The following is a 14,224-nucleotide window of genomic DNA, read 5'->3' as shown; positions in this document are numbered from 1 at the left end:
AATACCTGTTTCCATAAGAATAAACTGGCTTTCCCCCTGAATAATTTACGAGTCCGGTTTACCATGAACAATGTGCATCAAAAGCAATTTAAGCATCATGCTACAAATAAGTTTTAAAACAATCGATTATTATCAACGCAGGCAACACCATTTTGCAGGTAGGTCTGCTAAGAGGGGAGGGCTAAATCTCCTGGTTCGGTCATGATTCAACTAGTATTTTATGTAGGGTACATAAAACAAGGCCCTCGCAGAAATGTTTCCAGGGGGGGGGGGGGGTTACGAATAAATAAGTGTTTCTAGAAAAACGGGTAAACTAGCAACCAGCCCTCCTTCGTAGAATTTTCTTCAATTTAATACTAAGCTTTGACAACTTAATTGAAAGAAAACACATTGAGCAAAATTGGGCAAATCTGCTACATAAAAGGGCTAAAATCTTTGTGTCCGGCATGATTTTTCTGGGCCTTTTCGAAAGGCACTCGGAAGAAGTTTTTCCAAGGGGTAAAATTAGATACATTTTTGTAGCAAAAGATGGGAAGAAACCCCCTTGTCTTCCCTTGTCCCCCTTGTGTAAGTGTCTTTAGACATACCCTAAAATTGGAGCAACTTATTCTTAAAAAAAATAAAAATGAAAAATAAGACGTTTGATAAATCATTCTCAGCTTACTCTTTACGAATCACAAGGAAGTAGAATGCCACGTTTAAAAAAAAATCCTTTTCCTGGTATCAAAAAAATGGATCCGCCAGAATTTACGAGTACCAGTACTGACAACAGTGTTGACTATCGTCCCCTAGGAGGTTTTTGATTTCTTGCCAGAGGACAAGTGTTGGTCTATTTAATTTTACCACACATTTTAGAGAACTTTAGAGGTTATAAGGAGCAATTGATAATTTTTTTGGCTAAAATTCATAAGAAGGTGCTTGGATTATTCTGTCGACCAAACACGACAAACAACTGTTCTAAGCCTAAGGTTCAGATCTTGTTTTGAGATTTTCCATCTTAGCAATGTTTACAAATTAATCGACTTTACTGTTACTTGATTATCGATAAAAATCAAATAGTAAAGTAAAATCGTGTCGAGGATTCAGTAGATCGGCTAAGCTAATTCAAAAGAACACTGTTCTTTGCTTCTTTTTTTCTTTTTTTTTTGTTCATAGCTCAGCTCATTCAGGGGCGGATCCAGGATTTTTTTAGGGGGGGGGGCACAAAATATGTTGATTCGATAAAAAAAAAATAGGGAGGCGCAAAACAGGTTGATCCGATAAACTTGCGTCAGGAGCAAGTTTAATTAACGCAAACTTGAGTTAATTAAGTAAATTACACTACTTTAGACTACGCTAGGGGGGCGCCCCTCGATCCGCCACTGAGCTCATTGCAATAAAACTTATTCTTGGTTAGATATGAGCAACAATATCGGATCAAAAATGGTTAATTTATATTTATAGCTTGAATAATTTATAAGGTTACTTAGCAATGAAACATACTTTTAAAAACAACAGTTGTTACTCGACTGCTGACCAATAATATTAAGTCTTCTTGGGTTGGATGGAAATTAAAATACAAATTTTTTTTTTACAAAATTTTGCTAGTTTGTGTATGCTTTCCCAGGATTGTAATTGGTTCCCATCATTATCGAAGGATAAATTCAGGTTTTTTTTTTGGAAGGTGGGCAAAGTTGAAGCTCAAAGCAGGGTTGGAAAGATGACACATATTTGCGAGCAATTTTGCGTCAAGTGATTTAACGTTGCAACCAAGTTGTTTCAGCAGCAGTTGTAGTGCCCTCAGTTCTTAAAGGAACCTTTTTTTTACAATACATTCTTCATTTTTTTTTGTAGTTGACTCTGTGATTTACAATACCTTCCCATGAAAAGCTGAAAGTGTGGATTGGTTCAGATCACTTTCTCCTATCCGGCCTGGTTCAATAATAAACTTCAAACTTTCTATTTTTTCGGAAGTATGGTATACTCTTTTATCTCCCCCTCCCTATACATTTGGAAATAGAGCTTCTGATACTACTGCTATTCGTACAGTATCTTGGATGCCTAAAATGCTGTAGTTCTTAGAATATCAATGAGTTGAAACAAAAATACAAAAAATTCAGCATTTCCGCTCACTTATAAAACTTATGTTGCTTAACATACCATGTAACAGGCCAATTGGAGCTATTCAATCAAGGTTGCCCTTTATTCAATCTGTGCAGAGTTAAAGCCCTAATTTGACGTTCTTGAAATTTTACAATCTCTATATTTTTTTTCAGAAAGTAGAATCTCGATACAGCAATTTATAAAATTTGAACAAGAACGATGAAGTTTAATTATTTATTGATCAAACAAAATCTCAATTGATTTTCAATTGTATTCCTCTCCAAGTTGATTCCTGAAAAGGAAAAAGCTGAACGTGAGAAATATCCCGTAAATCTAGCGGAAAAACAGAGAAAGAAAACTAGAGAAACAACTTCAGCTTAAGCCTCTCAAGTAACTGACATATGTAGAAAAGATTTAATCATAAACATTATTGGATGGGCGCTGAGGTCTACTAAAGATATCAAGGATACCAAAACAAGAACTTTTTTTTGCCCTGGATCCATATCAGGTGAATTCATAACGGAAAACTGCAATTTTCTAAGATTCTTCTTTTAGATGATTAAAAATCAGGATATTGTTATTGCAGTATCAGATTCTTGTCGGTGTTGCCACGTTACATCGTGAAAAAATATAAGCAAAACTATATACCGTAGTTAAATCCGAAATACTGTTCATCCATAAAAACCCGAACATTACCAATCTTTTGATTCCCAAAGACAAGTACACCTTCATAGATAATAATAATTCTGTCTGGAATAAATTTTTTTCTAGAAAAAGTGGGTAACATATGCCCCTTCCCTCCCCCGTTGCTATATTTTGAATTGAACCCTAAACTTTGACGACTTAATTGAAAGAAAACGCAAGTAGTAATCAAGGTTATACTTCTAGGAGACATATAGCAATTTCTACGTTATTCTATAGAAGCTCTTCACCTTTTCAAAGAGAGTGAGTATCCTCTCACATGGCCTTATACTTCTAGGAGACATATAGCAAAATCTACATTATTCTATAGAAGCTCTTCACCTTTTCAAAGAGAGTGAGTATCCTCTCACATGGCCTTATAATTCTAGGAGACATATAGCTATTTCTACGTTATTCTATAGAAGCTCTTAAACCAGTGGTAAACCCGTATCAGAAAACCAGCGTGTCTTGTGTAGCTGCCAATATATTCAATTATTTTTTGTATATATTCAAGTTTCAGATTAGAATTTTCTACAGTTTGAATAGTTCATTCAATCTACTAGTATCAATATTTTTGCAATCATTTACATAGATAGAGATATGGAATGTTCTAAGCGACTTCTGGTGAGTAAAATTTTCTCATTATTATAATAAAAAGAAACATATTTTTTTTTGTCTCGTCATTAAGTTAGGGAAGAATTTCCTTCCTTTCTTACGCTTTTTTTTAGCTGTGTTGTTAGCTATTTTAAATATCATTTCGCTAGATATTCAGAAAAGGATCAGTCAGTTTCACTATAATAAAAAGAAATATATTTTTTTGTCTCGTCATTAAGTTAAGGAAGATTTTCCTTTACCTTTCTTTCTTACGCTTTTTTTCACCGTGTTGTTAGATCTTTTAAAAAGCATTTTGCTAGATATTAAAAAAAGGATCAGACAGCTTTGCTATAATAAAAAGAAATCTATTTTTTTTGTCTCGTCATTAAGTTAGGGAAGAATTTCCTTCCTTTCTTACGCTTTTTTTTTCACTGTGTTGTTAGCTCTTTTAAAAAGCATTTCGCTAACTATTTAAAACAGGATCAGTCAGTTTCGCTAAAATAACAATAAATCAAAATTTTTTTGTATATCTATCAAGTTAGGTGAGTATTTCCTACCTTTCTTACGCTTTTTTTTCACTGTGTTGTTAGATCTTTTAAAAAGCAGTTAGCTAAATATTCAAAACAGGGTAAGTACTTTTCGATATAATAAAAAGAAATCCATTTTTTTTGTCTCGACATTAAGTTAGGGAAGAATTTCCTTCCTTTCTTACGCTTTTTTGTTCACTGTGTTGTTATATCTTTTAAAAAAAGCATTTTTGCTATAAAAAAGAGATGTCTATTTTGTCTCGTCATTTAGTGGCTTTTTCAAAATTGAGTTATGAATTAACTTACGAACTATGCCTGAACTGGGCACTTTAATTGTTACGAACTTGGGACTTTAATTGTTGATATGGAAGGAGAAAAAAGTTCTTCGCTTACAATGATTTATTTAGTCCAGGTTAACTGCTTGTGTCATTTTTTCAACTTTTGGGGGTTTAGTACAGTGATATTCGTAATTTAGGTATATAAGTTTTAAAAGCTTTGCATAACCCTCCCGTAAGCTAAATAGTTTGAAAACTGAAAATGATTTTTATTTTAGAATACCGTTGATCAATCGCCATAGCAAAAACGTGCAAAATTGAATGAAGCCCACGACAACGCTGAGACAGGAGTAATCGAACCATAAAATTTAATCAAGCCAAGTGCCAGCTCTGCACGAACCTCTATGCAACCTGGTAGAAAATTTAAGAGGAAATGGATGCTTTCATATAGTGCTTCAGTCTCATCTGGTTAAGATTGGGAGGACACTCCTCTTCATGCTTTGTCAGGGACTTCAGATGTACAAGTGCAGTCAGAATTCGTAAATGTATATAATTTTTTTTTTCCGTATTTTCAAAAATGATTCAAATTTTCTCCAGCGCGTAATTTCTGATGAGTAAAACTTAAATTTGTTTCTAAACTATTCTATAATAATCCTATTTCATTTTCTTTCATTACCATTAACCAAATTAGCAGTATATAAAAGAGTGGTTATAACACAGAAGTAGCAAATAGCTTATCATACTTTTCTATAGATTTATAAAACCTTTCCTGTAATTTCTCTTTTAAGCAAGATATTTTCTAATACAAAAATTCATTATTTCATTAAAAAAACTCTATATATAAACAAATCACTATTTCACAGCTGACTATTGAACAACCGTTCTTAAACTAGGATATGTTTTTGCACCTCGCTTTGCGCATATTTAATCTTTTATCAAAATAAGCCATCGGGAAGGTTGAATATTAATCCGACAGGTATAATTTGAATGCTAATCGCTCGTTACAAAGTTTAAAATAACCGGATGTTTTTATCTTAGATAAAGAGATATTTACACAGGAAAAAGGATTTTTAATAGCCTAAAATGTGACAGCGCAGTGTTTATCAATATTAGTTATTGGGCGAAGCTATTTTGGACTTTTTGATAAAACAGTTAGAGACATTCTAAAGGATTATTTTAGAATTTGTTTTCCAAAGGTAGTTAAGGCTGTAACTTTAGAGCATGATAATACACAAGTTCTATTTGAACACTGTTGTTAAGTCCTCTACCCCAACTCGGAAGGGCTCCGATCCTCCTACCCCAAAGGAAGCTCCATGTACCCAAAGGTCCTCCCCGGGGCTCTAAAAAGGACCATCCAGCCCTTATTCAGGTAAACATACAACTAAAATGAATATGATTCTTGTAACTATGTGAAATAATGCTTACTTCACATAGAAAATAAAACCCTTTTTCCACAGATTAATGAAAAAACACTGCCGTTGTATGGTGAAACGTTTGAATTTACTGGACAAATACTATCACCACCAATGGAACTCAGAGACGAACCTACATTAGTTGTAGATAATATGGAATGGCAAGGGGGTTTCCTTAACGATGTTTTTTTGGGGACATTGTTAGGTTAGACGATTTAACTTGTGATATTGATGTGAGAAAAGATCTGGACTGGGTAGATAGATTTATGCATGAACATTTAGGTGATTTTACAAGTGCAACTGAACCGGGTCCTCATAAAGAAATTACATCGCAGGACAATACAGGCTGGCTTGATCAATTGTCCCCAAACACCTTGGAATATGTACTAGGGGACCTCATGTCATCTCCAACCATTGCAGTTGAACAGACCGGGGGTATTGACAATTCTATGTCACCCCCACCATTTCGCTTAATGATACAGCAACAACAATGCAAATTGTTGGGCCTAATTCTTCCGAGGACATTTTTGATGACAACTTTACTATTAGTGAATTGGATCCTGTACAAATAGGTGCAGGACATGAAAATAGTGCTATTTCCTCGGAATTACGCGAATTTTATTTGTTAGAGTCTGCTCTAAGTCACATACAAACATATAGGGTAGATTTTAACCCTCCCGAGGAAAACGCGATTGCCGGGGGCATTATTTTAGCTGCCCCGCTAAATGTTCTCCAGAGCTACATTGACATAATATAATCGCAAATGGAGATTCAGATTCATACATGGGGGGGCCACGGGGTGGTTAAAGTATCAGTGAATCAAAAAGTTTATTTACAAAAGGGAACATCCGGGGATATTTTTTATTTTCATTCTTCAACTGGCAACCAGACTTTTTACCCAGGTCTAAACGAATTTGAAGACAACTTTTTCAACTGGGTAAATAAACTGATATCAGCTTTGGACACGTTTAACGAGAGGGGAAGTGGGTCCACAATTTTACACATTGAACACATGGATCTGAATCTCAGTAGATTTAAAAAAAACTTTATTTTAAGGGGAGGGCGGGGTAACAAAATAAAATACCACCTAGGTTTGACGGCTACCAAAGGAGTTCAGAGTTTGAAATTTGACACGGGGCTACAATGCTTTAAAAATGCATTTTTAGCAGCAGCCCATAAAACATTAAACAAAGAATCGTCAATGAAAAATCTCGATAAAATTGCATGCAATGTTGGAAAAATTTTCCCTCAATTAAATTTTGACTGTTTAGAGGGAAGGTAGCTGGTTTCCTTGAAAGAAATAACCATAATCGAAAAAGCACATGAAAATCTCGGGTTGGCGGTGGTCGTTCTTGGGTATGACACTGAATTTGTAGATGGGGCATAGAAACCGAATAAAAAGGGAGTTTTGTATTCAGTGAGGACACCGATGGTGGATAATATAAAAAATTGGGTTTGGTTTATTTACGAGCCTCCCAAAGATGTAAATTCCTACGTCAATTTTTTCCCCGTTACAGAAATAAGTCGACTCCTACCTCAAGATTTGAAGAAAGGGGACCGTATCTATTGCCACATGTGTCTTTCCCCATTTCGAAATGAAAAAAAAATCTCAGGTCACATGAGCAATTGCAAAATTCATGGCTATCAAAGAATTGAAATGCCGACAGTAGGCAGATACTTTACAATTTAAAAATTTCCAAAATTCCCTGCTACAAGTTGATAATGTGTCTTAGGACACTGCATAAGGATCAGCCTATGACTAAGACCTGTTCCAGTTAACTCGCGTAACGTACCACCCACGAGTTGCATGGTTCACTACGAACGTTCGTTATGATTCCGACTACAGCTTACAGCTGAAAAAGTTTTTTTTGGCTATTGCGTATGAATATAGTATGAAACTGCTCTTAGTATCCCTAATAAACACAGCACGTGATGTAACTTTATGATAGATTACTACCAACAACCAAATGACCTTATCGGATGAAGCGCAACTGACACTAGAAAAGGGGAAAAGTTGTTGGGTTTGTAGGGCTGCTCTTGTCCCAAAAGACACGGTCCAGGATCACGATCACCTTATTGATCCCAATTCAACGGGAAAAAGTAACTTTCGGGGGTGGGCTCACAATTCATGTAATTTAAAAATTAAACAAAAACTTTTTCTTCCTATTTTTAAAAATAACTATTACTAAGATCTGAATTATGTGCTACCAGCATTAGCACATCATTAAAGAAATGGAAGAGTGGATGATTCGTGGGTGATAGACAGCTTTATCTACAAAATCATACCTAAATCATCGGAAAAGTTGCTAGTTTTGGAATTTATGTGGAAATTTGTTGAAGCCGACGTTGAGTACACAAATAAAATTCGCTTTTTAGATTCATACAGTTTTTTCCGTAAATCATTGAGTGAATTAATTCATGTACATAAAAACGATGACGGCTGCAATGCTTTCCCCCTTCTCAAGCAACAATTTCCAAATGATTTATATGATTTGTTAAAGGCCAAGAACATATATTCTTATGACTATTGTTGTTCCTTGTCATGAGTCACCATAGATATAGGTCACTTAATTGAGTCGTTTTATAACTTTAAATATAACAGTTGGTTAACCCTCGAGAAACACGCTGTTTCTAAAAAAAGTGCTGAACAAGAAAGCTCTTAAAATGGGTTTAAATATGACGTATTTTACTATTCAAGTTACATTTTAGCCTTGTTACACATTTAGTTTAAAAATACTGATAAAGTCTATGGAGACATTAATCTTGAGTTGGGCTATTATTTTTCATCTCATATGGTGATGGACCTTATCCTAAAAATTAGTGGGGAAAAATTGGGCTAATCACAGACATGGATCAGCACCTCTTCATTGAAAGGTCAATGAGGGGTGGATTTGTTTTTCACGGGGATCGTAACTTGGAAACTGATCCAACAGGAGAAAAGACAGGGGCAAAATCAGATGCAGTTGCTCTCGGTTTAAATTCTATCGAACTATTAGCCTTGTCCATCTAAATACTATCGTTTGGCTACTATTACTGACTCTTTGGCCCTCAAGCTTCCTAGGTCCCCAACATTGCCGACAACATTTGTGAGACAACGGGGCCGGTTGGATTGTTTTTTTAAATTAATGGAGAGATACCAGTCGAGCTTTACGATTCAGTAAAGGATTTTGTTTTCCCGTGCATCAATAGACCTGTGACTAAGGACTCATTGGGCCCTCGCAATAGGTGTTTAGTCGAGATGGACGGATTGCATTGGACACCTTCAAAACAAAAACTCATCTCTGACCTTCTGCCAAAAAAAAAAATAGTTGTACATAAATTATATTTAAAAGTGATTTGCAACAAAGGTTTCAACGTCAAAAAATGTCATCGCACGAGTCCGTTACGTCAAAACCCTCCTTGATAACGGTCTTTGACATTGCCCCCCACGTACGTTCTAAGATAATACTAACGTCCGCCATAAGCATTTGTACACTCATTGTGATTTTGCCTAGCGGCCCACTTGGGAAGTGCAGTTCTAAAGAACATCGTTGTGACGTCGTGACCGATCCCGAACAATGTGCTCAAATTATTGCCGATCCAAATTACACTTCCTTCACAATCATTGGCCCGGACATGGTACTATTGAATAGGAAAAAAAGACGCATTGTCTTGAATAAAAATATTGTTGCAGGCAGTGCTATCTTGGAGATCTCTAAAAAGCTCAAATTGGAATTCTACTACAATGTGGCTAGGGTACAGTGGCCGGAAAAGGGGCAAGTAGAGGTTTGCTACGGGGACACGGATTCTCTACTGTTAAAAGTGAAAACCCCAAATCTAATTGATGATTTGGCGCACGGTGAAATTATCAGCTCACGGATGGACTACACCAATTGGGGTGGTCTTTACCCAGAGCTAGTGAAACGTCGGGCACCAAATCAGCTTTTATTTTTTTATCAGAAACGGGAAGTGACATGATTTCCCGTGGTATGTTTGTAATTCCGAAGGTGTACTTTATACAGACACATGATGAGGAAATCAAGAAACGTTGCAAAGGAGTACCCACGCGCTATGTGGATAAGAATTTCGACATGGACATTTATAGGAATTATTTTGTTCTAAATACAATTCCACGAGCCAAATTGCTGGCAATTTGTTCCCTCAAATACAGGAACTTTACTGTAAATGTGGAAAAAATTGCCATGAGTACCATCTCCGACAAGGTCTATGTTTGTCAAGATGGTGTGACAACCCTTCCCCTTGGACACTATTTAACTTCAGACCGGGCCGAATGTGTTATCCATAGGGAAAGTTTCAGTTTGAATAAAGTCCTGTAAATTATTTCCTAAAACCTTGGGGGGGGCGGGGGGGGCGGCGCGCGGCCGGGGGGGGCGGGGGGGCGGGGCCAGCCGCCAGCGGGGGGCGCACCACCACTATCAAAGTTATCTTTTTTTTTACTTAGAGCAGATTTTTTTTTTGTAAATGTTTCATTCAAAAAAAGTGATATTTTTTTTTCAAGTGCTTTAATCTAATGTTGTATTTTTTCTCTATAAATAAACAAAAAAAAATTGAATTTATTTAAGTGTTTTTTCTCTCTCTGTGCCTATGTAAATGTTGTATTTTTATTATAAATAAATTAAAAAGAAGTGTATTTTTTCGTGTTTAATGTGCTTTTTTCAATGTATTGTTACTTTTTTTTTATGCATATAATAAAAGAAAATATGATTCTTTATTCGTCTTCTTCTTCTTATTATTATTATTCTTGGAGAGAGTAGTAGTAGGGAAATTATTTAGTCATTAAGACAATTGTGCTCTACAGTTAGTTGTCCTGGTGAACTGTTGAAAGGAACATCTATCAATTTAAAACACCATTTAGATCGTTTCTATGTGGGCCCTCAATGTCGGGCAAAACAACACTCTTAACTAAAATAATTAAAAATTGCGATAAAATTGTGGAAAAGCCGAAAAAAATGTACTATTGTTACAGTATTTGGCAGGAGTCATACGATAAAATAAAAGCAATTTCTGCCACCACCATGGGATTGGTGCAGATACAATTCATACAGGGACTTGATGTTTTCAGCATTATTGCACCAAACTCTTGGCTGATTATTGACGATCTGGCTTAATCTATTGAACAATAGTCCCAGGAAATGCTGCAGTTGTTCACTGTTCGCTCTCATCATGAACAGATTTCCGTTACTCTGGTTCTACACAATCTCTTTCATCAGAGCAAATGTATGCAAATACTTGCTTTGAACTGCACCTACTATATCATCTACAGAGTTGTTTGTGATTCTCGCTCGCTAATAACCCTTATTAAACAAATCTATCCAGGTGCCCCTAAATTTCTGCTCTCAGCATACAATCAGGCAACTAATAAACCCCACGGTTATATCCTATTGGATCTTAATCAAAATTCACCCGAGGATCTGCGTGTAGTCACAGATATTTTCGACAATGAAATTACAGTATATCTCCCTGTGACCGCTAAAAAGACCTATTAGTCGCTATCATGACACTGAAGAAACTACATGAAAATGGACATTTGTTTTCAGTTCTAAGCACTTCAAAACCTCCGCTTAGGAAAGCAATACTCAAACACGGTATTGACAATGATTTCATTTATCTTATATCCGAACTTTGTTTGAATTTGACCGAGGGTACTGTTCAACTGTCAGAAGTAGTTAAGCAACAGGCAAAGCAATATCGTTCCATTGTACGTACATTGGCCTCTAAAAAGAAAGGAAAGAATTTTAAAAGGAAACGACTTCTTCAGGCGGGTGGTAGCTTTTTCACACTTTTACTGCCAATAATTGCAGGACTTGTAAACAGTTTTCTCTAGATGGCAAAACCCTATAAATTGACTCCAATAGAACTCGCTCTCTCACCCGTGGAACACTTTGAGAACACTCAGAGTAAATTCCTTGACAATTAAAATATTGAGGATGGTAAAAAACTGATCCTACTTCAAGATGCACTTCGCCGAGTGGACAAACACAAGTCCTATCGATCGAAGCCCACTGCTGCTGGTATTGATCACAAAAAAGAATCATCTTCTCAAGAGTCTGCTGCTGCTGCTGGAACACAATTAAAGAAGGAGGAATTGGATTCAGTTGTATTGAAAATTGGAAATCTAATGCCCCACTCATATCGTGAACAATGTAAACGACTCCTAATCTATCTCTTGGAAAGTGGTCAAGATCATATTCAAGTTGAGAGCAATGGGGAAGGGATTTTAGTTCAGGGCAAGAGCTATAATCTACTTGATTTAATCTATGATATGGTTACAAATCGTAAAGGACTATTATCATTTCACACTCATCTATACAATTTTTTAAATACAATAAACTTCCCCAAAAGTCTTATTAGCAATAGACACGTTCTAAAAAAAATTAAATGAGCATGCATCATCATCATCAACAACATTGAAACTATTAAAATAGAAGCATGAAGAAGATGAAGATTTTAAATCAAATTTTGAAAATACTAGTACACCGTTAATAGCTAGACAAAAGAGAAGGGGTATCAAGTCAACGTCTCCATTACCTCCACCATCAACAGCCAGTATACAAAAGGGTAGCGGACGTTACACAACATGTTTATGTTCAAAATGGTTGAAGTTCTGAAAGGTGTTTATGAAAATATTGGTGAAGCAGGGAGTTTAAGTTCCCCTACCACTCTTTCCAAAGTCACTGATGTTTACACTAAAAGTGTACAAGACTATCTACAAAATGAATCAAGTTACACTCTGCATAGAAATCATAGACTTCGTGCCAATCAATATCGAAAAACTACAGCCTTTGACCCCGTGCATAGACTGCAAGCAGATCTCCTGACTCTAGATGAACTTCAAAGACGTCACAATATACCGTACAAGTACATTCTACTTGCAATCAGTGTTTTTAGTCGCTATGCGTATGCATTTCCAGTGCGATCAAAGAGAGGTGTTGAAGTTGCTCAGGCCATTGAAAGTATTCTCGAACAGGATTCATATAAAAAAATTCAAACGGATCGCGGTGGTGAATTTGTTAATCCCCATGTTGCAAAAGTTCTAGAGAAATATAGTTCACTTCTCTATCATAGTCACGGTCCTATAAAAGCTGCAATAGCAGAACGATTGATAAGAACTATTCGATTTTTAATTTTAAGATATTGTACATTAAAAAATACACCGGCTTTTATTCATGATCTAAATAAAATCATGTTGATTTATAATCAATAACCTCATCGATCGTTACCAAACTCTACGCCAACAGAATATCTTCATTCTGATCATAATACAATTGACAGATTTTTTAAGCAGTATTCCAGTGAATCAAATGTCAAGAAGAAAACTAAATTTAATGTTGGTGATACTGTTCGAATTAACAGAACAACTAATGTTTTTGAAAAGGGGAATTACTTGTGGTCCACCGAACTTTTTAAAGTGGCAAACATCCTAGACACTAAACCCATAGCTTATCACCTGCTGGATACCAAAGATGAAGAGATTCTCGGTGGTTTTTATGACTATGAATTGCGAAAAGTTAAAAATGCTAGTGAAATCTACCAAATTGAAAAGATATTAAAGACACGTACTCGCAGGGGTAAGAAAGAGTTACTTGTTCGGTGGCTAGGATACAACTCTGATTTTGATTCTTGGATCGGTGTTGAAGATATTGACAATGCCCAATGATTTCTATGTAACTTTCATGTCCAACGTGTCCAATCCTCTCTACAATGACTTGAACATGCAAAGTGATTTTTGGACAAAACTCTCCCCCGCCATCAAATTTGACGGTGCATATTAAGTGGCTCTTGTGGACTATATTCTCTAAAATACTTATTACATCCTGAGAAAAGATCGTCTGCATGATATGAAACTTATACCATTCGATTGGACTATGAATGGGTTGAACTATGTTGACTATGAATGGGTTGAAACACTTAAACCTAGTGACCATCCTCATGCCAAATTGAAATATATTGAATATAATAATATGGGATACTTGTGTTGTACAACCAATAGAAAAATCTCGTATCGTAAGAATTGTACATTCCATTTTAATTATTCATTGGACCATGATAGGATTTACATTAGCTCACCTGTTGACACTGAAATAATTATTCTCAATGATAATCTGAGAAATGTTCTTGACTTTAAATAGAATCTAATCAATGGGGAAAATGCTGTGGCCATTTGCGGGATGAATGAAATTATTTTCGCTTTTTATTCACCCGGCATTGCCTTGGAATCTTGCACATTTTTTAACCCATTCTTTCCTAATAGGTCGAGGGTAGGTAATTCAAATTGTCCCCCTCCTACGTGTTCATGAAGAAAAAACATCTCAGGAACTTGTTCATCACTATAATATAAAGCATCTTCAGTTTGTTCCTCTATACACTTCGTACTTGAAACTCTGCCAGTTAGCACTAAGAAGTAAATTGGGCGATTCTCCTTCAATAACAAAAGGCTTAGCAGTGATGACTTATCATTTTCGACCCATTGTCAACGACAGCACAATCACCTAAAATGAACAATAGAAGAATTCCATTTGTCTGCCCCGATATTGATTGTTATGTCGGTGCTTTGAGTCCACGTCAAATAGGCAATGGATTGGACTACTACAAGGGGCGTACTACAATGTCTGGCTATGGTCTTGGTAGCTGGTTTGCTAGGATATTTCGTTCT

The 14,224-nt window shown here is 35.9% G+C and overlaps 1 protein-coding gene across 2 annotated transcripts in view; it reads right to left on the bottom strand.

Moving 5' to 3' along the window:
• Positions 1 to 2,236: 2,236 nt before the first annotated feature.
• The window catches only part of LOC148947248 (zinc-regulated GTPase metalloprotein activator 1-like), a 261,597-nt gene continuing 249,609 nt past the window's right edge, over positions 2,237 to 14,224 (bottom strand). Inside the window, exon 11 of one of the 2 annotated variants that reach the window (XM_089097347.1) lies at positions 2,237 to 2,374. In XM_089097347.1, coding sequence (XP_088953473.1) covers positions 2,313 to 2,374 — 62 coding nt within the window. In that variant the 3' untranslated portion in view covers positions 2,237 to 2,312. The remainder of the gene's footprint in view (positions 2,375 to 14,224) is intronic. The other variant, XM_089097351.1, reaches the window with a different exon arrangement.

The sequence above is a fragment of the Artemia sp. Qi Xiang Cuo genome, chromosome 11, assembly GCF_049724085.1.
Source record: "Artemia sp. Qi Xiang Cuo chromosome 11, ASM4972408v1, whole genome shotgun sequence".
Taxonomy (NCBI): domain Eukaryota; kingdom Metazoa; phylum Arthropoda; class Branchiopoda; order Anostraca; family Artemiidae; genus Artemia; species Artemia sp. Qi Xiang Cuo.
Note: the sequence above shows the minus strand (reverse complement) of the source record. Positions and strands in the feature narration are given on the sequence as shown.